Here is a 23,620-nt window from a genome sequence, read left to right as displayed (position 1 = left end):
CTGCTGAAATATAGCTACATTCCTCCCTGCAGTACCTCTGCCCGGCATTTCATACAGGTAGATCAGGAAACCTGCTCTATTACAGGAGCTGGGGCTCAGCTCATTAATAATTAAAAATCTACTGTGCAGATTTCTTTACTCTACAAAGTGTATATATGTATATATATTATATATATATATATGTATGTCTGTATGGATATATAGATATGTTTGTATATATTTTTCTCTAACGTCCTAAGTGGATGCTGGGGACTCCGTCAGGACCATGGGGAATAGCGGCTCCGCAGGAGACAGGGCATAAAAGTAAAAGCTTTAGGATCAGGTGGTGTGCACTGGCTCCTCCCCCTATGACCCTCCTCCAAGCCTCAGTTAGATTTTTGTGCCCGGCCGAGAAGGGTGCAATCTAGGTGGCTCTCCTAAAGAGCTGCTTAGAGTAAAAGTTTGTTAGGTTTTTTATTTTCAGTGAGTCCTGCTGGCAACAGGCTCACTGCTACGAGGGACTTAGGGGAGAGAAGTGAACTCACCTGCGTGCAGGATGGATTGGCTTCTTAGGCTACTGGACACCATTAGCTCCAGAGGGAGTCGGAACACAGGTCTCACCCTGGGGTTCGTCCCGGAGCCGCGCCGCCGACCCCCTTGCAGATGCCGAAAAGTGAAGAGGTCCAGAAACGGCGGCAGAAGACTCTTCAGTCTTCATAAGGTAGCGCACAGCACTGCAGCTGTGCGCCATTGTTGTCAGCACACTTCATAGCAGCGGTCACTGAGGGTGCAGGGCGCTGGGGGGGGGGCGCCCTGGGCAGCAATGATAGTACCTTATTCTGGCTAAAAATACATCACATATAGCCCCTGGGGGCTATATGGATGTATTTAACCCCTGCCAGGTCTCAGAAAAACGGGAGAAGAAGCCCGCCGAAAAGGGGGCGGGGCCTATTCTCCTCAGCACACAGCGCCATTTTCCCTCACAGAAATATGGCTCCCAGGCTCTCCCCTGCACTGCACTACAGAAACAGGGTTAAAACAGAGAGGGGGGGCACTTATTTGGCGATATGTGTATATATATTAAAATGCTATAAGGGAAAAACACTTATATAAAGGTTGTCCCTGTATAATTATAGCGTTTTTGGTGTGTGCTGGCAAACTCTCCCTCTGTCTCCCCAAAGGGCTAGTGGGGTCCTGTCCTCTATCAGAGCATTCCCTGTGTGTGTGCTGTGTGTCGGTACGTGTGTGTCGACATGTATGAGGACGATGTTGGTGAGGAGGCGGAGCAATTGCCTGAAATGGTGATGTCACTCTCTAGGGAGTCGACACCGGAATGGATGGCTTATTTAAGGAATTACGTTATAATGTCAACACGCTGCAAGGTCGGTTGACGACATGAGACGGCCGGCAAACAAATTAGTACCTGTCCAGGCGTCTCAAACACCGTCAGGGGCTGTAAAACGCTCATTCACTTCAGTCGGTCGACACAGACACGGACACTGACTCCAGTGTCGACGGTGAAGAAACAAACGTATTTTCCTTTAGGGCCACACGTTACATGTTAAGGGCAATGAAGGAGGTGTTACATATTTCTGATACTACAAGTACCACAAGAAGGGTATTATGTGGGGTGTGAAAAAACTACCTGTAGTTTTTCCTGAATCAGATAAATTAAATGAAGTGTGTGATGATGCGTGGGTTTCCCCCGATAGAAAATTATTGGCGGTATACCCTTTCCCGCCAGAAGTTAGGGCGCGTTGAGAAACACCCTTTAGGGTGGATAAGGCGCTCACACGCTTATCAAAACAAGTGGCGGTACCGTCTCCAGATAGGGCCGCCCTCAAGGAGCCAGCTGAGAGGCTGGAAAATATCCTAAAAAGGTATATACACACATACTGGTGTTATACTACGACCAGCGATCGCCTCAGCCTGGATGTGCAGCGCTGGGGTGGCTTGGTCGGATTCCCTGACTGAAAATATTGATACCCTTGACAGGGACAGTATTTTATTGACTATAGAGCATTTAAAGGATGCATTTCTATATATGCGAGATGCACAGAGGGATATTTGCACTCTGGCATCAAGAGTAAGTGCGATGTCCATATCTGCCAGAAGATGTTTATGGACACGATAGTGGTCAGGTGATGCAGATTCCAAACGGCACATGGAAGTATTGCCGTATAAAGGGGAGGAGTTATTTGGGGTCGGTCCATCGGACCTGGTGGCCTCGGCAACAGCTGGAAAATCCACCTTTTTTACCCCAAATCACATCTCAGCAGAAAAAGACACCGTCTTTTCAGCCTCAGTCCTTTCGTCCCCATAAGGGCAAGCGGGCAAAAGGCCAGTCATATCTGCCCAGGGATAGAGGAAAGGGAAGAAGACTGCAGCAGGCAGCCCATTCCCAGGAACAGAAGCCCTCCACAGCTTCTGCCAAGTCCTCAGCATGACGCTGGGGCCGTACAAGCGGACTCAAGTGCGGTGGGGGGTCGTCTCAAGAGTTTCAGCGCGTAGTGGGCTCACTCGCAAGTGGACCCCTGGATCCTACAAGTAGAATCCCAGGGGTACAGACTGGAAATTCGAGACGTCTCCCCCTCGCAGGCTCCTGATGTCTGCTTTACCAACGTCTTCCTCCGACAGGGAGGCAGTATTGGAAACAATTCACAAGCTGTATTCCCAGCAGGTGATAATCAAAGTTCCCCTCCTACAACAAGGAAAGGGGTATTATTCCACACTATATTGTGGTACTGAAGCCAGATGGCTCGGTGAGACCTATTCTAAATGGGAAATCTTTGAACACTTACATACAAAGGTTCAAATCAAGATGGAGTCACTCAGAGCAGTGATAGCGAACCAGGAAGAAGGGGACTATATGGTGTCCCTGGACATCAAGGATGCTTACCTCCATGTCCAAAATTGCCCTTCTCACCAAGGGTACCTCAGGTTCGTGGTACGGAACTGTCACTATCAGTTTCAGACGCTGCCGTTTGGATTGTCCACGGCACCCCGGGTCTTTACCAAAGTAATGGCCAAAAATAATGATTCTTCTTCAAAGAAAAGGCGTCTTAATTATCCCTTACTTGGACGATCTCCTGATAAGGGCAAGGTCCAGAGAACAGTTGGAAGTCGGAGTAGCACTATCTCAAGTAGTTCTACGACAGCACGGGTGGATTCTAAATATCCAAAATCACAGCCGTTTCCGACGACACGTCTGCTGTTCCTAGGGATGGTTCTGGACACAGTCCAGAAAAAGGTGTTTCTCCCGGAGGAGAAAGCCAGGGAGTTATCCGAGCTAGTCAGGAACCTCCTAAAACCAGGAAAAGTGTCAGTGCATCATTGCACAAGAGTCCTGGGAAAAATGGTGGCTTATTACGAAGCGATTCCATTCGGCAAATTCCACGCAAGAACTTTTCAGTGGGATCTGCTGGACAAATGGTCCGGATCGCATTTTCAGATGCATCAGCGGATAACCCTATCTCCAAGGACAAGGGTGTCTCTCCTGTGGTGGTTACAGAGTGCTCATCTTCTAGAGGGCCGCAGATTCGGCATTCAGGATTGGATGCTGGTGACCACGGAGGCCAGCCTGAGAGGCTGGGGAGCAGTCACACAGGGAAAAAATTTCCAGGGAGTGTGATCAAGTCTGGAGATTTTTCTCCACATAAATATACTGGAGCTAAGGGCAATTTACAATGCTCTAAGCTTAGCAAGACCTCTGCTTCAAGGTCAGCCGGTATTGATCCAGTGGGACAACATCACGGCAGTCGCCCACGTAAACAGACAGGGCGGCACAAGAAGCAGGAGGGCAATGGCAGAAACTGCAAGGATTTTTCGCTGGGCGGAAAATCATGGGATAGCACTGTCAGCAGTGTTCATTCCGGGAGTGGACAACTGGGAAGCAGACTTCCTCAGCAGGCACAACCTCCACCCGGGAGAGTGGGGACTTCATCGGGAAGTCTTCCACATGATTGTGAACCGTTGGAAAAGACCAAAGGTGGACATGATGGCGTCCCGCCTGAACAAAAAACTGGACAAGTATTGCGCCAGGTCAAAAGACCCTCAGGCAATAGCTGTGGACGTTTCTGGTAACACCGTGGGTGTACCAGTCGGTGTATGTCTTCCCTCCTCTGCTTCTCATACCCAAGGTATTGAGAATTATAAGACGTAGAGGAGTAAGAACTATACTCGTGGCTCCGGATTGGCCAAGAAGGACTTGGTACCCGGAACTTCAAGAGATGCTCACAGAGGACTCATGGCCTCTGCCGCTAAGAAGGGACTTGCTTCAGCAAGTACCATGTCTGTTCCAAGACTTACCGCGGCTGCGTTTGACGGCATGGCGGTTGAACGCCGGATCCTAAGGGAAAAAGGCATTCCGGAAGAGGTCATTCCTACCCTGGTCAAAGCCAGGAAGGAGGTGACCGCACAACATTATCACCACATGTGGCGAAAATATGTTGCGTGGTGTGAGGCCAGGAAGGCCCCATGAAGAAATTTCAACTCGGTCGTTTCCTGCATTTCCTGCAAACAGGAGTGTCTATGGGCCTCAAATTGGGGTCCATTAAGGTTCAAATTTCGGCCCTGTCGATTTTCTTCCAGAAAGAATTGGCTTCAGTTCCTGAAGTCCAGAAGTTTGTCAAGGGAGTACTGCATATACAACCCCCTTTTGTGCCTCCAGTGGCACTGTGGGATCTCAACGTAGTTCTGGGATTCCTAAAATCACATTGGTTTAAACCGCTCAAATCTGTGGATTTGAAATATCTCACAGGGAAAGTGACCATGCTGTTGGCCCTGGCCTCGGCCAGGCGAGTGTCAGAATTGGCGGCGTTTGTCTCAAAAAAAGCCCATATCTGATTGTCCATTCGGACAGGGCAGAGCTGCGGACTCATCCCCAGTTTCTCCCTAAGGTGGTGTCAGTGTTTCACCTGAACCAGCTTATTGTGGTACCTGCGGCTACTAGGGACTTGGAGGACTCCAAGTTGCTAGATGTTGTCAGGGCCCTGAAAATATAGTTTCCAGGACGGCTGGAGTCAGGAAAACTGACTTGCTGTTATCCTGTATGCACCCAACAAACTGGGTGCTCTTGCTTCTAAGCAGACGATTGCTAGTTGGATGTGTAGTACAATTCAGCTTGCACATTCTGTGGCAGGCCTGCCACAGCCAAAATATGTAAATGCCCATTCCACAAGGAAGGTGGGCTCATCTTGGGCGGCTGCCCGAGGGGTCTCGGCTTTACAACTTTGCCGAGCTGATACTTGGTCAGGGGCACACCCTGACTGAGGAGGACCTGGAGTTCTCTCATTCGGTGATGCAGAGTCATCCGCACTCTCCCGCCCGTTTGGGAGCTTTGGTATAATCCCCATGGTCCTGACGGAGTCCCCAGCATCCACTTAGGACGTTAGAGAAAATAAGAATTTACTTACCGATAATTCTATTTCTCGTAGTCCGTAGTGGATGCTGGGCGCCCATCCCAAGTGCGGATTGTCTGCAATATTTGTACATAGTTATTGTTACAAAAATCGGGTTATTATTGTTGTGAGCCATCTTTTCAGAGGCTCCGCTGTTATCATGCTGTTAACTGGGTTCAGATCACAGGTTGTACAGTGTGATTGGTGTGGCTGGTATGAGTCTTACCCGGGATTCAAAATCCTTCCTTATTGTGTACGCTCGTCCGGGCACAGTATCCTAACTGAGGCTTGGAGGAGGGTCATAGGGGGAGGAGCCAGTGCACACCACCTGATCCTAAAGCTTTTACTTTTATGCCCTGTCTCCTGCGGAGCCGCTATTCCCCATGGTCCTGACGGAGTCCCCAGCATCCACTACGGACTACGAGAAATAGAATTATCGGTAAGTAAATTCTTATTTTAAGTGTGTGTGGGTATGTATATAGATATATGCGTACAATACCATATATAGGGGATAAAACAAACACTTCCGCATACCCCACCTTGCCACATAACATTTTCCCCCATTTTTTCTCACAGGCTGGTCACCATTTTGAAAAGCCAGCGCAACCTCCGAGAAACTTCTGGTGCACCTAAAATAGCGGTACACTACATACAGGGCGGGGTGTTGCCTTCCCTTTATTATTCCTTGGTGTCACTAGTTACTAATGCTATTTGTAATTTGGGGAATGTGTGTAAGGCATCAGACAAATAGCGCGGCGGCTCAGTACGCTAATAGCGGGTATCTGAAGGGAGCTCCTATAGCCTAGGGCTCAGACCCCTGTCCCACAGCGCAACGCTACTGATTCAGATCTCCGCTGCTCCAGAAAGTTTATTTGAATCGTGTCGGTCACTACACATTATAGTGCAGACCTTACATAGGGCTGTGTTTATTTAAGCCACCTTTTTTCTCTCACCTGGGATAGTCAAAGAATTCCCTCTTAGGTGTGCAGTATGCGGTGGAGCCATCTGCTTAGCCCTCCACGCACCTGCAGGACACTCCATGTTTGAACAGCACAGATTATACAGGTAATGTCACTGGTAACCAGAGACCTTGTACGTCATTTCACCTCTCCAGGTTTCTAAAGGAACCTTGCTAACTAACCTTCCATGTTACAATACTGATGATGTCTGTTTTCTGTGGAGTCTGAACCTGTGTCTCAGAATATCCAGGTGCATTATACAGCAGTTCGTCTGATACTGCAGGTAAAGGAGGCGGACACGTCAAGTACATCAGGGCTCGAAGCCGATGACGAAATGGCAGCAACTGGTCCAGTTTCAGATGAGCTGGGCAGGCTCCGGTAGACGGCCGGCAGACACCCGAATACACAATTTCAGGTATCAAACAATGTTTGTTTTCCTATCCTTTCCCCGCAGACGGCAGGAAATGGTATCAGAACCTCTCCAGGGTATACCCCTCGATGTATCGCCGGTCCAACAAGCTGCCGTTTTCCTGAGGCAACCTTGCTCAGGGATCCATCAAAGACATATACGGCAGCAGGGTTTTCTACCTTGTCCTGAGCAGGTAGGTTGTGGAACAATTGTCCTCTAGGTTACAGGATGTTTCGCATCAGGTTCAATTGATACTTTGGTACAGGTCAGAATCACGATTCTGCTTTATGTTCTTTGGAGGTCTCCACGTCTGCAGACTCGGAACCTACATTTTCACTGGTGATGTCTTAACCAGACGACCTCTGGGGCTGCGACAGTGACAGGTGAACATGAAAAACCTATGGGGCAGAGGGTTCAGGGGAAGGAACTTTCTGCATGATTTCTTGAACCATTGGAGGTAAGTCCACTTTGTTTTCTACGACGGCTGCCCCAGCTCCAGGACAGACCTTTACCGGTCTTTCCTTTAAAAAAATGTTCTTTCCGTGCCCCTTCAAGCTTTCGACTCCACACGGGCGATATCTCCGTCGCCAGGGGATCTCAAAAAAAAAAAAAAAAGGCTGAAGTAGAGGTTCAACATCCTCGGTCCAGTCTGACTTTAGGTCATCCTATACACCCACTACAGGTCAGACTTTTCTACTACCTGGATGGTCCCAGGGTAGGCGCAGGTCGGTGGGAGAAGGCTTGTGCGGTTACAAACTAGATTTTGGAGTACAACCGTCTCAGGAGTCCCTCAAACATGGGTCGGCCGAGTTACGATGACAAGAGAGTCATACTGCAGGCGGCGCTCCATATGCTTATAGCCGAAAAGGGTGTTGATCCCTGTTTTTCACATGTCATTTGAATCGGGACAGTTCTCAGGCCTTTGTTTTCTTTTCACGTTCCGAAGCCAGTTGGCTCGGCCAGGCCTATTCTGGCCTTAGAATCCTTTCAGTCTGTGATTGCTAGTTTGAACAAGAGAGGGAGTTCTAAGTGTCCCTTGTCTTCAAAGATGCCTGTTTACTGATTTCCGTGGGGTTTTTCCTCAACGGGCTTTTCTCAGATTCGCATTACAGGATTCTCTTTTTCACTGTCAATCCTTTCCTTTCGGTCTCTCTTCCGCTCCCACAGAGTTCAGGAAGTTCACAGAATAACTCTTTTTCAAGGGCAGTAGGTGACGTTGGTTCCATAATGGGACAATCTACTATCCCACTCTGTACATTAGGTGGCTTCTGCATATCCGGAGGATCTAGAAGCTTCTGGATCGACACAGATCCAATTTATGCTCCTCGTAGACGTTTCTCAACATGGTCCGTCAGAGGATTTTTCCTTTCTCGGCACCAGGTACTCTATCCTTCAGTCAAGTTGCGACGCAATGAGTGATCGCCTACATTCCTCTCTGAGCGTGGGACAACGATCTTCTTTCCATGTCAAGCCACCAGGTCAGACTCCCGGGTGAGGGAACATTCCCCGGAGTTTTGTCAGCTGGTCCGCTGTGGGCGGAGATTTCGGATCGACCTCAGGACGTTCTGACTCAATCTTTAACCCTTTACTACTCTCGGACGTGAGCTCTGGCGGCAGTAGCCGAGAATGCCCTCAGGGCTCCAGGGAGTTTTCTGGTTACTCTATCCTGCCTCCTTTTCTATTTCTACCTCATGTTCGGTAACACAGGAGGGGATTTTGCGTGCTAGTCCTCTCGGTGGCTCTGGTTGGGCCACGCATGACTTGAGGATACAGATACACCTGTTTTCAGTAGAGGAGCCTTGGCTCCTACCTCGACTGGACTGTCTACTCCAACAGGTTCCTTTTTTCTTTGTTCAATCTTACACTGGTTTCGTTTAACCGTGGGACTGTTCTCGAGACCTCAGAAGGGAGGAGTTCCCTGGGTCGGTTAGGCCTACTGGGCCCCGATTTCAGAAGTCTGTTACCTCTTCTCGCTTTTGCCACTTTTGGAAGACTTTATGGGACATAATAAGGATGAACGGGGTTTTCCCTTTCTTTCAGTTACCATTCATCTTTGGTTTCTCTGGGAGGTTTTGCTCCGCTACGCTTCAAACCACACTGACCTGAATTTTAGGTCTCTGCCTTTTGTTTTGGTTTTTCTTCCAAAAGAGATTAGCCTAGCGGCCGTAAGTTCGGACTCTTTTTCAGGGAGTACTCTATTGACAACTCCCCCGGCTGAGCTTCGGCCTCAGCGATCGTTTCTTCCAGAGGGGTTGTCTATTTTTCGTATAAATCTGACACTAGTGTTTTTCGGTCCTCTTTGAATGCTTGTCAGGGCTCGCTGACTCTCTCTACAGAGATCTTCGGCTATTCAACGAAGTGTTTTTCTTCTTTGTCTCTGTACGATGCTCCCGTGCTAAATAGCCGGGGTCCCAGCAGACGCTGGGCTGTTGGATACATCTGACCATCAGACAGTCTTCTAGGCGGTTGCTAGGGAGCCTCCGTTTTCCATTTCAGCGCACTTTACGCGCGATATAAGACCTTCGTGGGCGGCTGCCCATGGGGTCTCCATGAATACTTTGTCGGGCGGCTACTTCGTCGGACCGACATTCGTTTTGTCAATTTCTACAAGTTTGACTCTTTTGCGGCCTCTGCATCACAGTTTGGCCGAGCAGGTTTTAAAGGACTCTCAGCGCTCTCCCACCCGTTTTTGGGAGCTCTGGGACGTCCCCATTGTAACTACACTCCAGTGGCCCCTAGTGGATGAAGGAGAAATCAGGATTTTGGTACTTACCGATAAATCCCTTTCTCCGATTCCACAGGGGCCACTGGACGCCCGCCCAGCGCTGTTCCCCCTTGTTTTTTGCTTAAGGGTTTGCAGGTCGCCATATGACTGCTTGTTGAGTTCAGGCTAGCCTGGTTTTTTGTCAGGTTCTGTTCCAGGTTTAGTTTGGGTTATCCTGGTTTACAGGGCGTCATTAACCTCCTCTACCTTAGGGTTTGTTTATTCCATCTCTCATCGGGCACAGTTTTACGTAGACTGGCTTGGAGGGGAGATAGTAGGGGAGGAGCTAGCCACAGTGTGAGAATTTTTAAAGTGCCAGCTCCCAATTACCACCTACTATTCCCCATTGTAACTACACTCCAGTGGCCCCTGTGGAATCGGAGAAAGGGATTTATCGGTAAGTACCAAAATCCTGATTTTTGGCAATTTCCATAGCCTTATGGTGTAAAAACTTACAGATATACCTGTGTTTTCACGAGGTCAGGGTAATTCTGGGTAGGAAGTAGTTTTTTCAGCCTAAAGTGCATTCTAGGGTGGGAATTCAAATGTTATCGCCCCCGATCTCCCATCTAAAGTGATGGAAGATCGCAAGGGGCAAAATACAAATGAGGTCCCTTATCATGCTGATCTTTAGGGCATATTACATTTGAAACGACTATTCAGTCCTCCTTCTGTTTATGCTTCCTCCTGGATCTATTGCTATTATATTGTTGTATTTTAACGTTTTTGTATTTGTGGAAGTCAAAATTATTACCTACATCAGCGCTCCCTCTATTTGCTTGTTAATTTACTATTTTGTGGGGGGTCAGCACCTTGGCCTCTGAGGGAGCAGCAGGTATGGGTACGTACAATTAATTATTGGTTTTCTTTGAGGTTGGTCACATTTATATATTAGCGCCTTGTATAGTCTATCTGTATGTGGCTCTAGCTTTTTCAGTGTATTTTTCTGTGCATCTGGCTTTTCCACCCCGACAGCCTAAACTTTGACTATTTAAAAAAAAAAAAAAGTGGTTTACGCACCAGTTGATTCCCCGCCCCACTGCAGCTCCACCGACATTATCCACAGCTCCACCCACCTTTTTGGGGGAAGGGTCCTGACTATTTTGTCAGTTCTGGGCACCTGCAATTTATAATGGCAGCTATGGTGAAGAGTATTTAATGTGTTCTATAAATGTCCTTCTTAAAGAAAAATTATTTGCATCCAGAATTTTTATTTATATTTAATATACTTTGTTTTCAAGAATTAATTCAGAGTTTCCCAAACTCTGCCATTGCAGTCCAGGTTTTAAAGCTATCCATTCTTGAATCCAGAATGTTAAATAAAATTGACTGGGGTACTAATTAAGTCACCTGTACGCATGCATGAATATCCTTAAATCCTGGCCTGTAATCGCAGAGTTTAGGAAACTCTGGGTTAGTTGATATTTACAGTGACTTGTGTTTGTTTACAATTTTATAAAAAGTTTAACTAAAACTTTTTAAATGTTTTTATCTTCATCATTAGACATGTTACATTTTTTTTTACCTTATTTAAAATTTGACACCTATTTGTTTGCTCTAAATATTTTTACACAGAAATCTCCATGCCAGTTTCCAGTTTGCAGAAAGTTCAGGTCCACGAGAAAGCAGCATCTCGAGCCTCATACCCCATCTACTGCCCTAAAAAGACCAGCTCCTTAAACAAGTCCAACAAAGGGCGATCTTACATGGAAGCCACTTCTAGTTCCAAGGCAAAAATATTTCGCAGTGCCTCCGTGGGAGATGGCATTAATGTCCCTCAAGCTGAAGACCAGAGAAGAATGTCTAATATGTCTCGCCATTTGTCCAGCATTGACCTGTTTTCCTTGGAACAAACTAAGTCTCATTTTACAGCAGACAACTCTTGTAAAGTGCTTCCATCCTCCACATCCAATGAGCAGATATCTTCGGGACAGCACGAGAGGGCAAGCTCTACGGCCAGCTTCTCAAACACATTATTGGATAATATTTTAATGCCTCCACCAGCAGCTTGTGGAATTATTCCACGTTTAAAGAAGAAAACTAAATCTGTCAATAACCTTTCTAAGCTGTCCTGTAAAGAGGATCTAACCAGCATTGGTTTGAAGACCAAGGATGGAGTAGATGCACTAAAGAATGGAGTTGCCACTGATACACAGAGTAAGAGAACTTCATTGTCAGTGAAGACCAAATCCCAAGATGTCCATTACTTCCACAGAAGAGCATCTATAGCAGGGATTCCCACCAGTGCAGCTCCAAGCAGCAATCCTGCTGAAGGTCCTATGTTTTCCAGTGCCATAAGCAATGGCCTGTGTATTTCCCCATCCACATTCTCTAAGAGTATTGGAGGACCCAGTAAGTAATTATTTTTTTGTTTTTGTACCTGACACAAGCAATGTTTTTAGTTGGCTTTGAGATTACTCTCAAATCTCATTTTGAAGTTTAGTAGTATTTATGTACAGGTTAGCATTGTCTTCGTGCCTTGGCGTAGTCCTGCAATTGCTCTGCAACTGAGCGCACTGCTGTCTGTGGGGGTGATTCAAAGATGGATGCTAATTGCATTGCTGCAGCAGGAGGCATCTGAGGGCAAAAGATACTTACTGCCGCCATTGCAGATCCGAGGTTGCAGCATCGAATCAACATCAGCTATTTGAGAAAGCCTAAGGTCGCCTCATCTGCTTGCAGAGGCAAGTAAATCTGCATCTGAAAGTGCAGACGTTGGCCTCGGTAGTCCCTGAAATGGGAGTGATAGGACCTAGTTTTCATGAACCCCTGTTATTATTGGTGCAGCTATCTACAAGATAATGTGTGGATATGCTGGGCAGAGTATGAACGATCAGTGGCACTGACTGTTCCGACACCTGCCGCTATTGATTTCGACAGCTGCAGTTGTTATTGCCCCATACACCACAGCAGGGATAGCTCTGTCCTTGGCTGTGGCAGCTGCCAGTTCTGGGCTGCACAGGAGATCTCCTAATAGCAAAATCTCATGCAATAGGCTGATGCGCTCTAGCGGGGATTGCCACAGGAGGGAGTTTTCACTTCCCCACTCCAGCAACCTAGATGTTCATATATCTCGTTGGTGTACCTTCCTGCTCGGTAAAGAGGGGATGCGGGAGGCACTGTAGTGGTACGTCATTTTACTACTATAATACATCTACCCCACAGTGGTCACTCTACAGTAGGATGGTATTTCTCAATCTCTGTCCTCAGTACACGTATTCCAGACCATCTGTGGATCTTTACAATGTGGTATTTAGGAATTAATACACCTGGGTGGTGATGTATCAAACCTTCTAAAGCAGCGGTTCTCAACTCCAGTTCTCAAGTACCGCCAACATGTCATATTTTCTGGATATATTTAATCGTGCACAGATGAGTTCATCTCTGTTGCTGGGTTAGTAATTATCCCACCTGCTTCCATAGACGGCAATCCTCAATACATGATTTGTTGGGGGTCTGTGAGGGTTGAGGTTGAGAACCACTGTCCTAAAGAGTGTAGCAGTTTCCAATAGCAACTTGTCAGCTTCTACAGATGCTTATATATTGTATTTCTCTGACGTCCTAGTGGATGCTGGGACTCCGTAAGGGCCATGGGGAATAGCGGCTCCGCAGGAGACAGGGCACAAGAATAAAAGCTTTAGGATCAGGTGGTGTGCACTGGCTCCTCCCCCTATGACCCTCCTCCAAGCCTCAGTTAGATTTTTGTGCCCGAACGAGAAGGGTACAGGCTAGGTGGCTCTCCTGAGCTGCTTAGAATAAAAGTGTATTTTAGGTTTTTTATTTTCAGTGAGTCCTGCTGGCAACAGGCTCACTGCATCGTGGGACTAAGGGGAGAAGAAACGGACTCACCTGCGTGCAGAGTGGATTGGGTTTCTTAGGCTACTGGACATTAGCTCTAGAGGGACGATCACAGGTTCAGCCTGGATGGGTCCCGGAGCCGCGCCGCCGGCCCCCTTACAGAGCCAGAAGAGCGAAGAGGTCCGGTGAAATCGGCGGCAGAAGACGATCCTGTCTTCAGACTAAGGTAGCGCACAGCACCGCAGCTGTGCGCCATTGCTCTTAGCACACTTCACACTCCGGTCACTGAGGGTGCAGGGCGCTGGGGGGGAGTGCCCTGAGATGCAATATAACAGATGATACCTTAGGTTGGCAAAAGAATACATCACATATAGCTCTTGGGCTATATGGATGTATTTTAACCCCTGCCATTTTTACAGCAAAGAGCGGGAGATAAGGACGTCGTGAAGGGGCGGAGCCTATCTCCTCAGCACACAAGCGCCATTTTCCCTCACAGCTCCGCTGGAAGGACGGCTCCCTGACTCTCCCCTGCAGACTTGCTACAGAATCAGGGTAAAAAAGAGAAGGGGGGGCACTATTGGCAGCTAAAAATTATATAAACAGCAGCTATAAGGGAATAACACTTATATTAGGTTATTCCTGTGTATATATATATATATATATATATATATATATATAGCGCTTGGTGTGTGCTGGCAGACTCTCCCTCTGTCTCTCCAAAGGGCTTGTGGGGTCCTGTCCTCTATCAGAGCATTCCCGGTGTGTGTGCTGTGTGTCGACATGTATGAGGAGGAAAATGATGTGGAGGCGGAGCAATTGCCTGGGTTAGTGATGTCACCCCCTAGGGAGTCGACACCTGACTGGATGATCGTATTTAAAGAATTAAGTGATAATGTCAGCACTTTGCAAAGAACGGTTGATGACATGAGACAGCCGGCAAATCAATTAGTGCCTGTCCAGGCGTCTCAGACACCGTCAGGGGCCCTAAAACGCCCGTTACCTCAGTGGGTCGACACAGACCCAGACACAGATACTGAGTCTAGTGTCGACGGTGAGGAGACAAACGTAATGTCCAGTAGGGCCACACGTTACATGATCACGGCAATGAAGGAGGCATTGAACATTTCTGACACTACAAGTACCACAAAGAAGGGTATTATGTGGGGTGTGAAAAAACTACCAATAGTTTTCCCTGAGTCAGATGAGTTAAATGAGGTGTGTGAAAAAGCGTGGGTTTCCCCCGACAAAAAACTGCTAATTTCTAAAAAATTATTGGCACTATATCCTTTCCCGTCAGAGGTTAGGACGCGTTGGGAAACACCCCCTAGGGTAGATAAGGCGCTCACACGTTTATCTAAACAAGTAGCGTTACCGTCCCCTGATACGGCCACCCTCAAAGAACCAGCAGATAGAAGGCTGGAAAATATTCTTAAAAGTATATACACACATACTGGTGTTATACTGCGACCAGCAATCGCCTCAGCCTGGATGTGCAGTGCTGGAGTCGCGTGGTCGGATTCCCTGACTGAAAATATTGATACCCTGGATAGGGACAATATTCTGTTAACTATAGAGCATTTGAAGGATGCATTACTATATATGCGTGATGCACAGAGGGATATTTGCACCCTGGCATCAAGAGTAAGTGCTATGTCCATTTCTGCCAGAAGAGCGTTATGGACGCGACAGTGGTCAGGCGATGCGGATTCCAAACGACATATGGAAGTATTGCCGTATAAAGGGGAGGAGTTATTTGGGGCTGGTCTATCGGACCTGGTGGCCACGGCAACGGCTGGAAAATCCACCTTTTTACCCCAGGTCACTTCACATCAGCTGAAAAAGACACCGTCTTTTCAAACTCAGTCCTTTCGTTCCCATAAGTACAAGCGAGCTAAAGGCCATTCCTTCCTGCCCCGGGGCAGAGGAAGGGGAAAAAGACTGCACCATGCAGCCGCTTCCCAGGAGCAGAAGCCCTCCCCTGCTTCTGCCAAGTCTTCAGCATGACGCTGGGGCTTTACAAGCAGACTCAGACATGGTGGGGGCCCGTCTCAAGAATTTCAACGCGCAGTGGGCTCACTCGCAAGTGGACCCCTGGATTCTACAGGTAGTATCGCAGGGGTACAAACTGGAATTCGAGGCGTTTCCCCCTCGCCGGTTCCTGAAGTCTGCTCTACCAAAGTCTCCCTCCGACAGGGAGGCAATTTTGGAAGCCATTCACAAGCTGTATTCCCAGCAGGTGATAATCAAGGTACCCCTCCTACAACAGGGAAAGGGGTATTATTCCACGCTGTTTGTGGTACCGAAGCCGGACGGCTCCGTGAGACCAATTTTAAATCTGAAATCCTTGAACACTTACATAAAGAGGTTCAAATTCAACATGGAATCACTCAGAGCGGTGATAGCAAACCTGGAAGAAGGGGACTATATGGTGTCTCTGGACATCAAGGATGCTTATCTCCACGTCCCAATCTACCCGTCTCACCAAGGGTACCTCAGGTTTGTAGTACAAGACTGTCATTATCAGTTTCAGACGCTGCCGTTTGGGTTGTCCACGGCACCTCGGGTCTTTACCAAGGTAATGGCCGAAATGATGATTCTTCTTCGAAGAAAAGGCATCTTAATTATCCCTTACTTGGACGATCTCCTGATAAGGGCAGGGAACAGTTAGAAGTCGGAGTAGCACTATCTCAGGTAGTGTTACGTCAGCACGGGTGGATCCTAAATATTCCAAAATCGCAGCTGATTCCAACGACACGTCTACTGTTCCTAGGAATGATTCTGGACACAGTCCAGAAAAAGGTGTTTCTCCCGGAGGAGAAGGCCAGGGAGTTATCCGAGCTAGTCAGGAACCTCCTAAAACCAGGCCAGGTGTCAGTGCATCAGTGCACGAGGGTCCTGGGAAAAATGGTGGCTTCTTACGAAGCGATTCCATTCGGAAGATTCCATGCAAGAACTTTTCAGTGGGATCTACTGGACAAATGGTCCGGATCGCATCTTCAGATGCATCAGCGGATAACCCTGTCGCCAAGGACAAGGGTGTCTCTTCTGTGGTGGCTGCAGAGTGCTCATCTACTAGAGGGCCGCAGATTTGGCATTCAGGATTGGATCCTGGTGACCACGGATGCAAGCCTGAGAGGCTGGGGAGCAGTCACACAGGGAAGAAATTTCCAGGGCTTGTGGTCAAGCATGGAAGCATCTCTTCATATAAACATTCTGGAACTAAGGGCCATTTACAATGCCCTAAGTCAAGCGAAACCCCTGCTTCAGGGTCAGGCGGTATTGATCCAATCGGACAACATCACGTCAGTCGCCCACGTAAACAGACAGGGCGGCACGAGAAGCAGGAGGGCAATGGCAGAAGCTGCAAGGATTCTTCGCTGGGCGGAAAATCATGTGATAGCACTGTCAGCAGTGTTCATTCCGGGAGTGGACAACTGGGAAGCAGACTTCCTCAGCAGACACGACCTCCACCCGGGAGAGTGGGGACTTCACCCAGAAGTCTTCCACCTGATAGTAAACCGTTGGGAAGAACCAAAGGTGGACATGATGGCGTCCCGTCTAAACAAAAAACTAGACAGATATTGCGCCAGGTCAAGGGACCCTCAGGCAATAGCGGTGGACGCCCTGGTAACGCCGTGGGTGTACCAGTCAGTGTATGTGTTCCCTCCTCTGCCTCTCATACCAAAGGTACTGAGAATCATAAGAAGGAGAGGAGTAAGAACTATACTCGTGGTTCCGGATTGGCCAAGAAGGACTTGGTACCCGGAACTTCAAGAGATGCTCACGGACGAACCGTGGCCTCTATCTCTGAGAAAGGACCTGCTCCAGCAGGGGCCTTGTCTGTTCCAAGACTTACCGCGGCTGCGTTTGACGGCATGGCGGTTGAACGCCGGATCCTGAGGGAAAAAGGCATTCCAGATGAAGTCATCCCTACCCTGGTCAAGGCCAGGAAGGACGTAACCGCAAAACATTATCACCGCATTTGGCGAAAATATGTTACGTGGTGTGAGGCCAAGAAGGCCCCTACAGAGGAATTTCAACTGGGTCGTTTCCTCCATTTCCTGCAAACAGGACTATCTATGGGCCTAAAATTAGGGTCCATTAAGGTTCAAATTTTGGCCCTGTCGATTTTCTTCAAGAAAGAACTGGCTTCAATGCCTGAAGTTCAGACATTTGTAAAAGGGGTACTGCATATACAGCCTCCTTTTGTGCCTCCAGTGGCACCTTGGGATCTCAATGTTGTGTTGAGTTTTCTAAAGTCACATTGGTTTGAACCACTCACCACTGTGGACTTCAAATATCTCACATGGAAGGTGACGATGCTGTTAGCCCTGGCTTCAGCCAGGCGTGTGTCAGAATTGGCGGCTTTATCATATAAAAGTCCTTACTTAATTTTTCATTCTGACAGGGCAGAATTGAGGACTCGTCCTCAATTTCTACCTAAGGTGGTTTCTGCATTTCACATGAACCAACCTATTGTGGTACCTGCGGCTACTAGGGACTTGGAGGACTCCAAGTTGCTTGACGTTGTCAGGGCCCTGAAAATATATGTTTCCAGGACGGCTGGAGTCAGAAAATCTGACTCGCTGTTTATCCTGTATGCACCCAACAAGCTGGGTGCTCCTGCTTCTAAGCAGACGATTGCTCGTTGGTTTTGTAGTACAATTCAGCTTGCACATTCTGTGGCAGGCCTGCCACAGCCAAAATCGGTAAAAGCCCATTCCACAAGGAAAGTGGGCTCATCTTGGGCGGCTGCCCGAGGGGTCTCGGCTTTACAACTTTGCCGAGCAGCTACTTGGTCAGGGGCAAACACGTTTGCGAAATTCTACAAATTTGATACCCTGGCTGAGGAGGACCTGGAGTTCTCTTATTCGGTGCTGCAGAGTCATCCGCACTCTCCCGCCCGTTTGGGAGCTTTGGTATAATCCCCATGGTCCTTACGGAGTCCCAGCATCCACTAGGACGTCAGAGAAAATAAGATTTTACTTACCGATAAATCTATTTCTCGTAGTCCGTAGTGGATGCTGGGCGCCCATCCCAAGTGCGGATTGTCTGCAATACTTGTATATAGTTATTGTTACAAAAATTCGGGTTATTATTGTTGTGAGCCATCTTTTCAGAGGCTCCTTTTCGTTTTATCATACTGTTAACTGGGTTCAGATCACAAGTTGTACGGTGTGATTGGTGTGGCTGGTATGAGTCTTACCCGGGATTCAATATCCTTCCTTATTATGTACGCTCGTCCGGGCACAGTATCCTAACTGAGGCTTGGAGGAGGGTCATAGGGGGAGGAGCCAGTGCACACCACCTGATCCTAAAGCTTTTATTCTTGTGCCCTGTCTCCTGCGGAGCTGCTATTCCCCATGGTCCTTACGGAGTCCCAGCATCCACTACGGACTACGAGAAATAGATTTATCGGTAAGTAAAATCTTATTATTTATTAAATGTTAGTTAGAAGCTGGTTGCTATAGGAAACTTCCCAACTCGTCCACTTCTCCACTCTTTAGAAGTTTTAATGCTTTTCCTCCCATATCTTTTAAATTGTGAGTGTTAGTAATGAGTACACCTGTGGAACTGAACTGTTAGGGGTCCTTAAGGACTATGGGGCAGATGTATTAAGGCTGGAGAAGTGATAAAGCAGTGATAAGTGGAAGGTGATACTGCTGCAGCCAATCAGCTCCTAACTTGTCAATTTACATATTGGAGCTGATTGGCTGCTGCGTTATCACCTTGCACTTATCACTGCTTTATCACTTCTCCAGGCTTAACACATCTGCCCCATGTTTGCGAAACAATGGACTAGGGTGAGATCTATCCTAACGAAAGCTAAAGTGTGATTGGCTGTAGGTTACAGAACTTTCATACCACAGCTTTTGGACCAAGTTATTAAATTTATAGTTTAGTAATCTGCAAAATCTTTCCTTTTAGTGGTGCTTTCATAGGGTGTCCCATTGTTTGGTTGTGGGTTGACTGTTATATCTGTCTCTGGCTTCTCCCTCAGATGTGAAGGTTCTGTTGAGTAGATGTGAGCAGGTGATTGAAGACCTTCACAGAACATTCCAAAAGACACTGGAGACGTATAAGGAGGTAAATACATTTAACAATTACAGTATAAAATATTGGAGCTTCAAACTTCAAAACCCATAGGGGGCGAAGCAGACAAAAACGGTGGAAATCTGCCATTAGGGAAGGCACAGAATAAAAGATTTTCTACGCAGAGGGGGCGATTCAATTGTTTGATTTTATTGTGCAGATAGCGGCCATAAATGCCTGGTTTAGAGACGTAAAATGTTTAAAGTTTGGGGTGCGACGCAAAAAGTGCAGTTTGGTCAGTTTTCACACATTTCTGCTTGCGACTTGTTGATAAGGGCAAGATGCCTGATGTTTTGTTGCAACATGTGAGGGAGACTAAGCATGTTTTGGAGTCAACTATCCCATGCTTGAAGCTGGCATGGTATACTGGAGACCATTCGTAAAGTGAATGTTTCCATTATCCTTCTCTAAAAAGCTACCACGGCCAAATGCTGCTTCTGTTAAGTTTAGTCAGAAAATGTACGTTATGGTAAGAACTTACCATTGATAACGGTATTTCTCCTAAGTCCACAGGATAACAATGGGATATGATGGAGCGTCCGCGGATTTGTACCAATCAATCAAAATCTTTCTGGCCTCCCAGCATGCAACGGGCCAACTGGCTCAAGCAAATCAGTTGTATTCCAAAGCAGAAGGCAGGAGCATCATGTAGAACCCTAATCAGGCGAGAAGAACACACATGCACACCCTTCCGTACAAGAAGGAAGAGGATAGTGAGTAAAAAGGATCCTCAAATCAAGTGCGTCAGGGTGGGATCCCTGTGGAACCTGTAGACTTAGGAGAAATACCGTTATCAACGGTAAGTTCTTACCATAGTATATTTCTCCGGCAGGGTCCACAGGTTATCCACAGGATAACAATGGGATTTCCCAAAGCAGTTTAGTGGTGGGGACACTCCTGATGCATAGGAGAATCCTTCGCCCGAGTTCAGCATTGTGAGAGGCAAAGGTATCCAAAGCATAATGTCTTATTGAATGTGTAAACGGAAGACCATATGGCTGCCTTACATACCTGTTCTATTTAGGCACCACATTGTGCTGCCAAAAAAGGACCTACCCTACGGGTAGAATGAACAGAGACATTAGCCAGAATAGGGAGATCAGGTTAGAGAATATGCTTCTGAAATAGTCATCTGAAGCTATCTTGCCAGCATCTGCTTACCAGCCGGCCATCGTCTCTTGTGAAATCCATAGAGAATGAAGAGAGAATCTCTTTTCCTGCTGGCACTGGTATAATCCACAAAAATCCCTTATACAAAGATCGCAGCGAGACCCGGAACTTGAAAAACCGGGACAACCATTTCCTCGTTAAGGTGGAACTTAGTCATCACCCTGGAAAAATACCCAGATCTAATTCTGAGAGCTGGTTTATGTGGCTAAAAAGATCAGAAATGGGGAACAACATGACTATGCCCCTAAGTCTGATATTCTTCTAGCTGACACTGTCAGTAGAAAAACATTTATGATCCATTTTAACAAATGGTTCAAATTGGGCTACTTGAAGGGCTTTCAGGACTAACACAAGTCCCACAGTACTGTAGGAAGACTAATCAGAGGCTGAATGCGCCGCATGACCTGGAAAACAGTACGCACATCCTGTAAGTTGATTATTTAGTTTTGGAACCTTACAGTCAATGCCGACCCTTGCTTTTCCAAGGAAGCCACCTTCAAAGCTTTATTCATTCGTGCCCGATAGAATGCTAAGACCCCCGAACTCTGAAAAGATCTAGGATCCAACTCACTGCAAGCCCGAACATAGGCTTGCCATATTTGGTGATACAGGCGAGCTAAGGGAGGTTTCCTTGCTCTGAACTCTGTTTAAATCACCTCTTGTAAATATCCTTTCTCATACGTCCTAGAGGATGCTGGGGTCACCATAAGAACCATGGGGTATAGACGGGATCCGCAGGAGACATGGGCACTTTAAGACTTTCAAAGGGTGTGAACTGGCTCCTCCCTCTATGCCCCTCCTCCAGACTCCAGTTTTAGAATTGTGCCCAGTGAGACTGGATGCACTACAGGGGAGCTCTGAGTTTTTCTGAAAATACATTTTGTTAGGTTTTTTTATGTTCAGGGAGGCTGCTGGCAACAGTCTCCCTGCTTCGTGGGACTTAGGGTAGAGAAGTATGACCAACTTCCAGTGAGTTCAATGGCTCTGCTTCTGGCTACAGGACACCATTAGCTCCTGAGGGTGCTGATCGCTGGGTACGCCTAGATGCTAACTCCCGCAGCCTGCCGTCACCCCCCTTACAGAGCCAGAAGACAGGTGAGTAGCAGAAGAAAAGAGGACTTCAGTGATGGCATTCTCTGAGGTACCGCACAGCTCCCACATACACACGGCACTGCGGGGGGGGCTGGGCAGCTAATAAATCCTCAGTGGACACTGGCAAGAGGGGACATTAGTGCCGAGGCACTGTCCTAACCCCCGCCAGTATAAGCATATAGTAAAAGAAGCGGGACGGAAGCACGCCATTTAGGGGGCGGAGCTTCGTCCTCACAGCTCACTCTGCGCCATTTCCTCCCCATCAGGCTGCAAAGACGCTGGTCCTTCCTTCACACTGACAAGTATCGGGGTGCAAAACGGGGGTGGGGGGGGGGCACTGGCTAATTTGGTGCAATATACCTTATATTAAAAGCGCTGCAGGTCTGGGGCAACTATTGGACGCTTCAGAACCACTGATTGAGCGCTGGGTTGTGAGCTGGCAATTTCCCTCTGTGTCTTTCTGACGGGCTTTCCTGTGGGTCTGTCCCCTATAAGCCCAGTGTGTCTGTGGGTGTTTATTACACGTGTGTTGGCATGTCTGAGGCAGAGTGCTCTTCACAGGAGGAGGCGGTATTAGAGACACAAAAGAAAGTGGGGGTGACCGCGTCGGCACCGCCGACTCCTGATTGGTTAAATGTGTTGAATGCTTTGAATGCTAATGTGGCTCGTATTGGTAAGAGATTAGACAAGTCTGAGTCTCAGACCCAGGCATGGAAGAAGTCTGTGGAGGATGTGTTATTTCAAGTCCAGGTCCCCTCAGGGTCACAGAAACGTACGTTGGCCCAGTTGGCAGACACTGATACCGACACGGACACTGATTCCAGTGTCGACTATAAGGATTCCAAAATTGGAAAAGAGCATTCAGTACATGATTGTGGCAGTTAAAGAGGTATTACATATCACTGAGGACCCGGCTGTCCCTGATAAGGGTCTGTATATATAAGGAAAGGAAACCTGAGATAACGTTTCCTCCCTCTCATGAACTGAACACGCTATTTGAAAAAGTCTGGGAAGGTCCTGACAGAAGGTTTCAGATTCCCAAAAGAATTACGGTAGCTTATCCGTTTCCCTCGGTGGATAGGAAAAAGTGGGAGTCACCCCACACTGGACAAGGCCCTGTCACGTTTGTCTAAAAAGGTGGCTCTCCCGTCACCTGACACGGCGGCCCTTAAGGATCCTGCGGATCGTAAACAAGAAACTACGTTAAAGTCCATTTATGCGACCACAGGTACGCTACTCAGACCTGTCATTGCGTCTGCGTGGGTGAGTAGTGCTATTGAAAAGTGGGCAGATAACTTGGCATCTGACATAGATACCCTGGATAGGGATAGCATCCTTTTGACGCTGGATTATATCAAGGACGCTGCAGCATACCTTAAGGAAGCTGCAAGAGATATTGGTCTTTTGGGATCAAAGGCCAATGCCATGGCAGTCTCAGCTAGGCGAGCGTTGTGTATTCACCAATGGAATGCTGATTCCAAGAAAAGTATGGAATCTCTACCATATAAAGGTAAGGCCTTATTTGGTGACGGCCTTGATGATTTGGTATCTACAGCTTCCGCGGGTAAGTCATCCTTTTTGCCTTATGTTCCTCCACAACAAAAGAAAACGCACCACTATCAGATGCAGTCCTTTCGGCCCAATAAATACAGAAGGGGCCAAAGTAAATACAGAAAGGGCCGAGGTTCTTCGTTCCTTGCTACTAGAGGACGGGGAAGAGGTAAATGATCACCAGCCTTGTCAGGCTCCCAGGAGCAGAAATCCTCCCAGGCTTCTGCCAATTCCACCGCATGACGTTGGGGCTCCTATACGGGAGTCCGCACCGGTGGGGGCACGTCTCAAACTCTTCAGTCAGTTTTGGGTTCGTTCGGACCTAGACCCATGGGTTTTACAAATAGTATCCCAAGGGTACAAGCTGGAGTTTCAAGACGTTCCCCCTCGCCATTTTTTCAGGGAG

General features: G+C 47.6%; 1 protein-coding gene across 1 annotated transcript in view; it reads left to right on the top strand.

Annotated features, from left to right (window-relative positions):
• The window catches only part of WDR62 (WD repeat domain 62), a 313,350-nt gene that overhangs the window by 264,148 nt on the left and 25,582 nt on the right, over window positions 1–23,620 (top strand). The window contains exons 29-30 of the mRNA XM_063937983.1: window positions 11,086–11,862; window positions 19,310–19,395. Coding sequence (XP_063794053.1) covers window positions 11,086–11,862; window positions 19,310–19,395 — 863 coding nt within the window. The remainder of the gene's footprint in view (window positions 1–11,085; window positions 11,863–19,309; window positions 19,396–23,620) is intronic.

This window comes from Pseudophryne corroboree, chromosome 8, assembly GCF_028390025.1.
Source record: "Pseudophryne corroboree isolate aPseCor3 chromosome 8, aPseCor3.hap2, whole genome shotgun sequence".
NCBI lineage: Eukaryota > Metazoa > Chordata > Amphibia > Anura > Myobatrachidae > Pseudophryne > Pseudophryne corroboree.
This window is presented reverse-complemented; position numbering and strand designations above follow the sequence as displayed.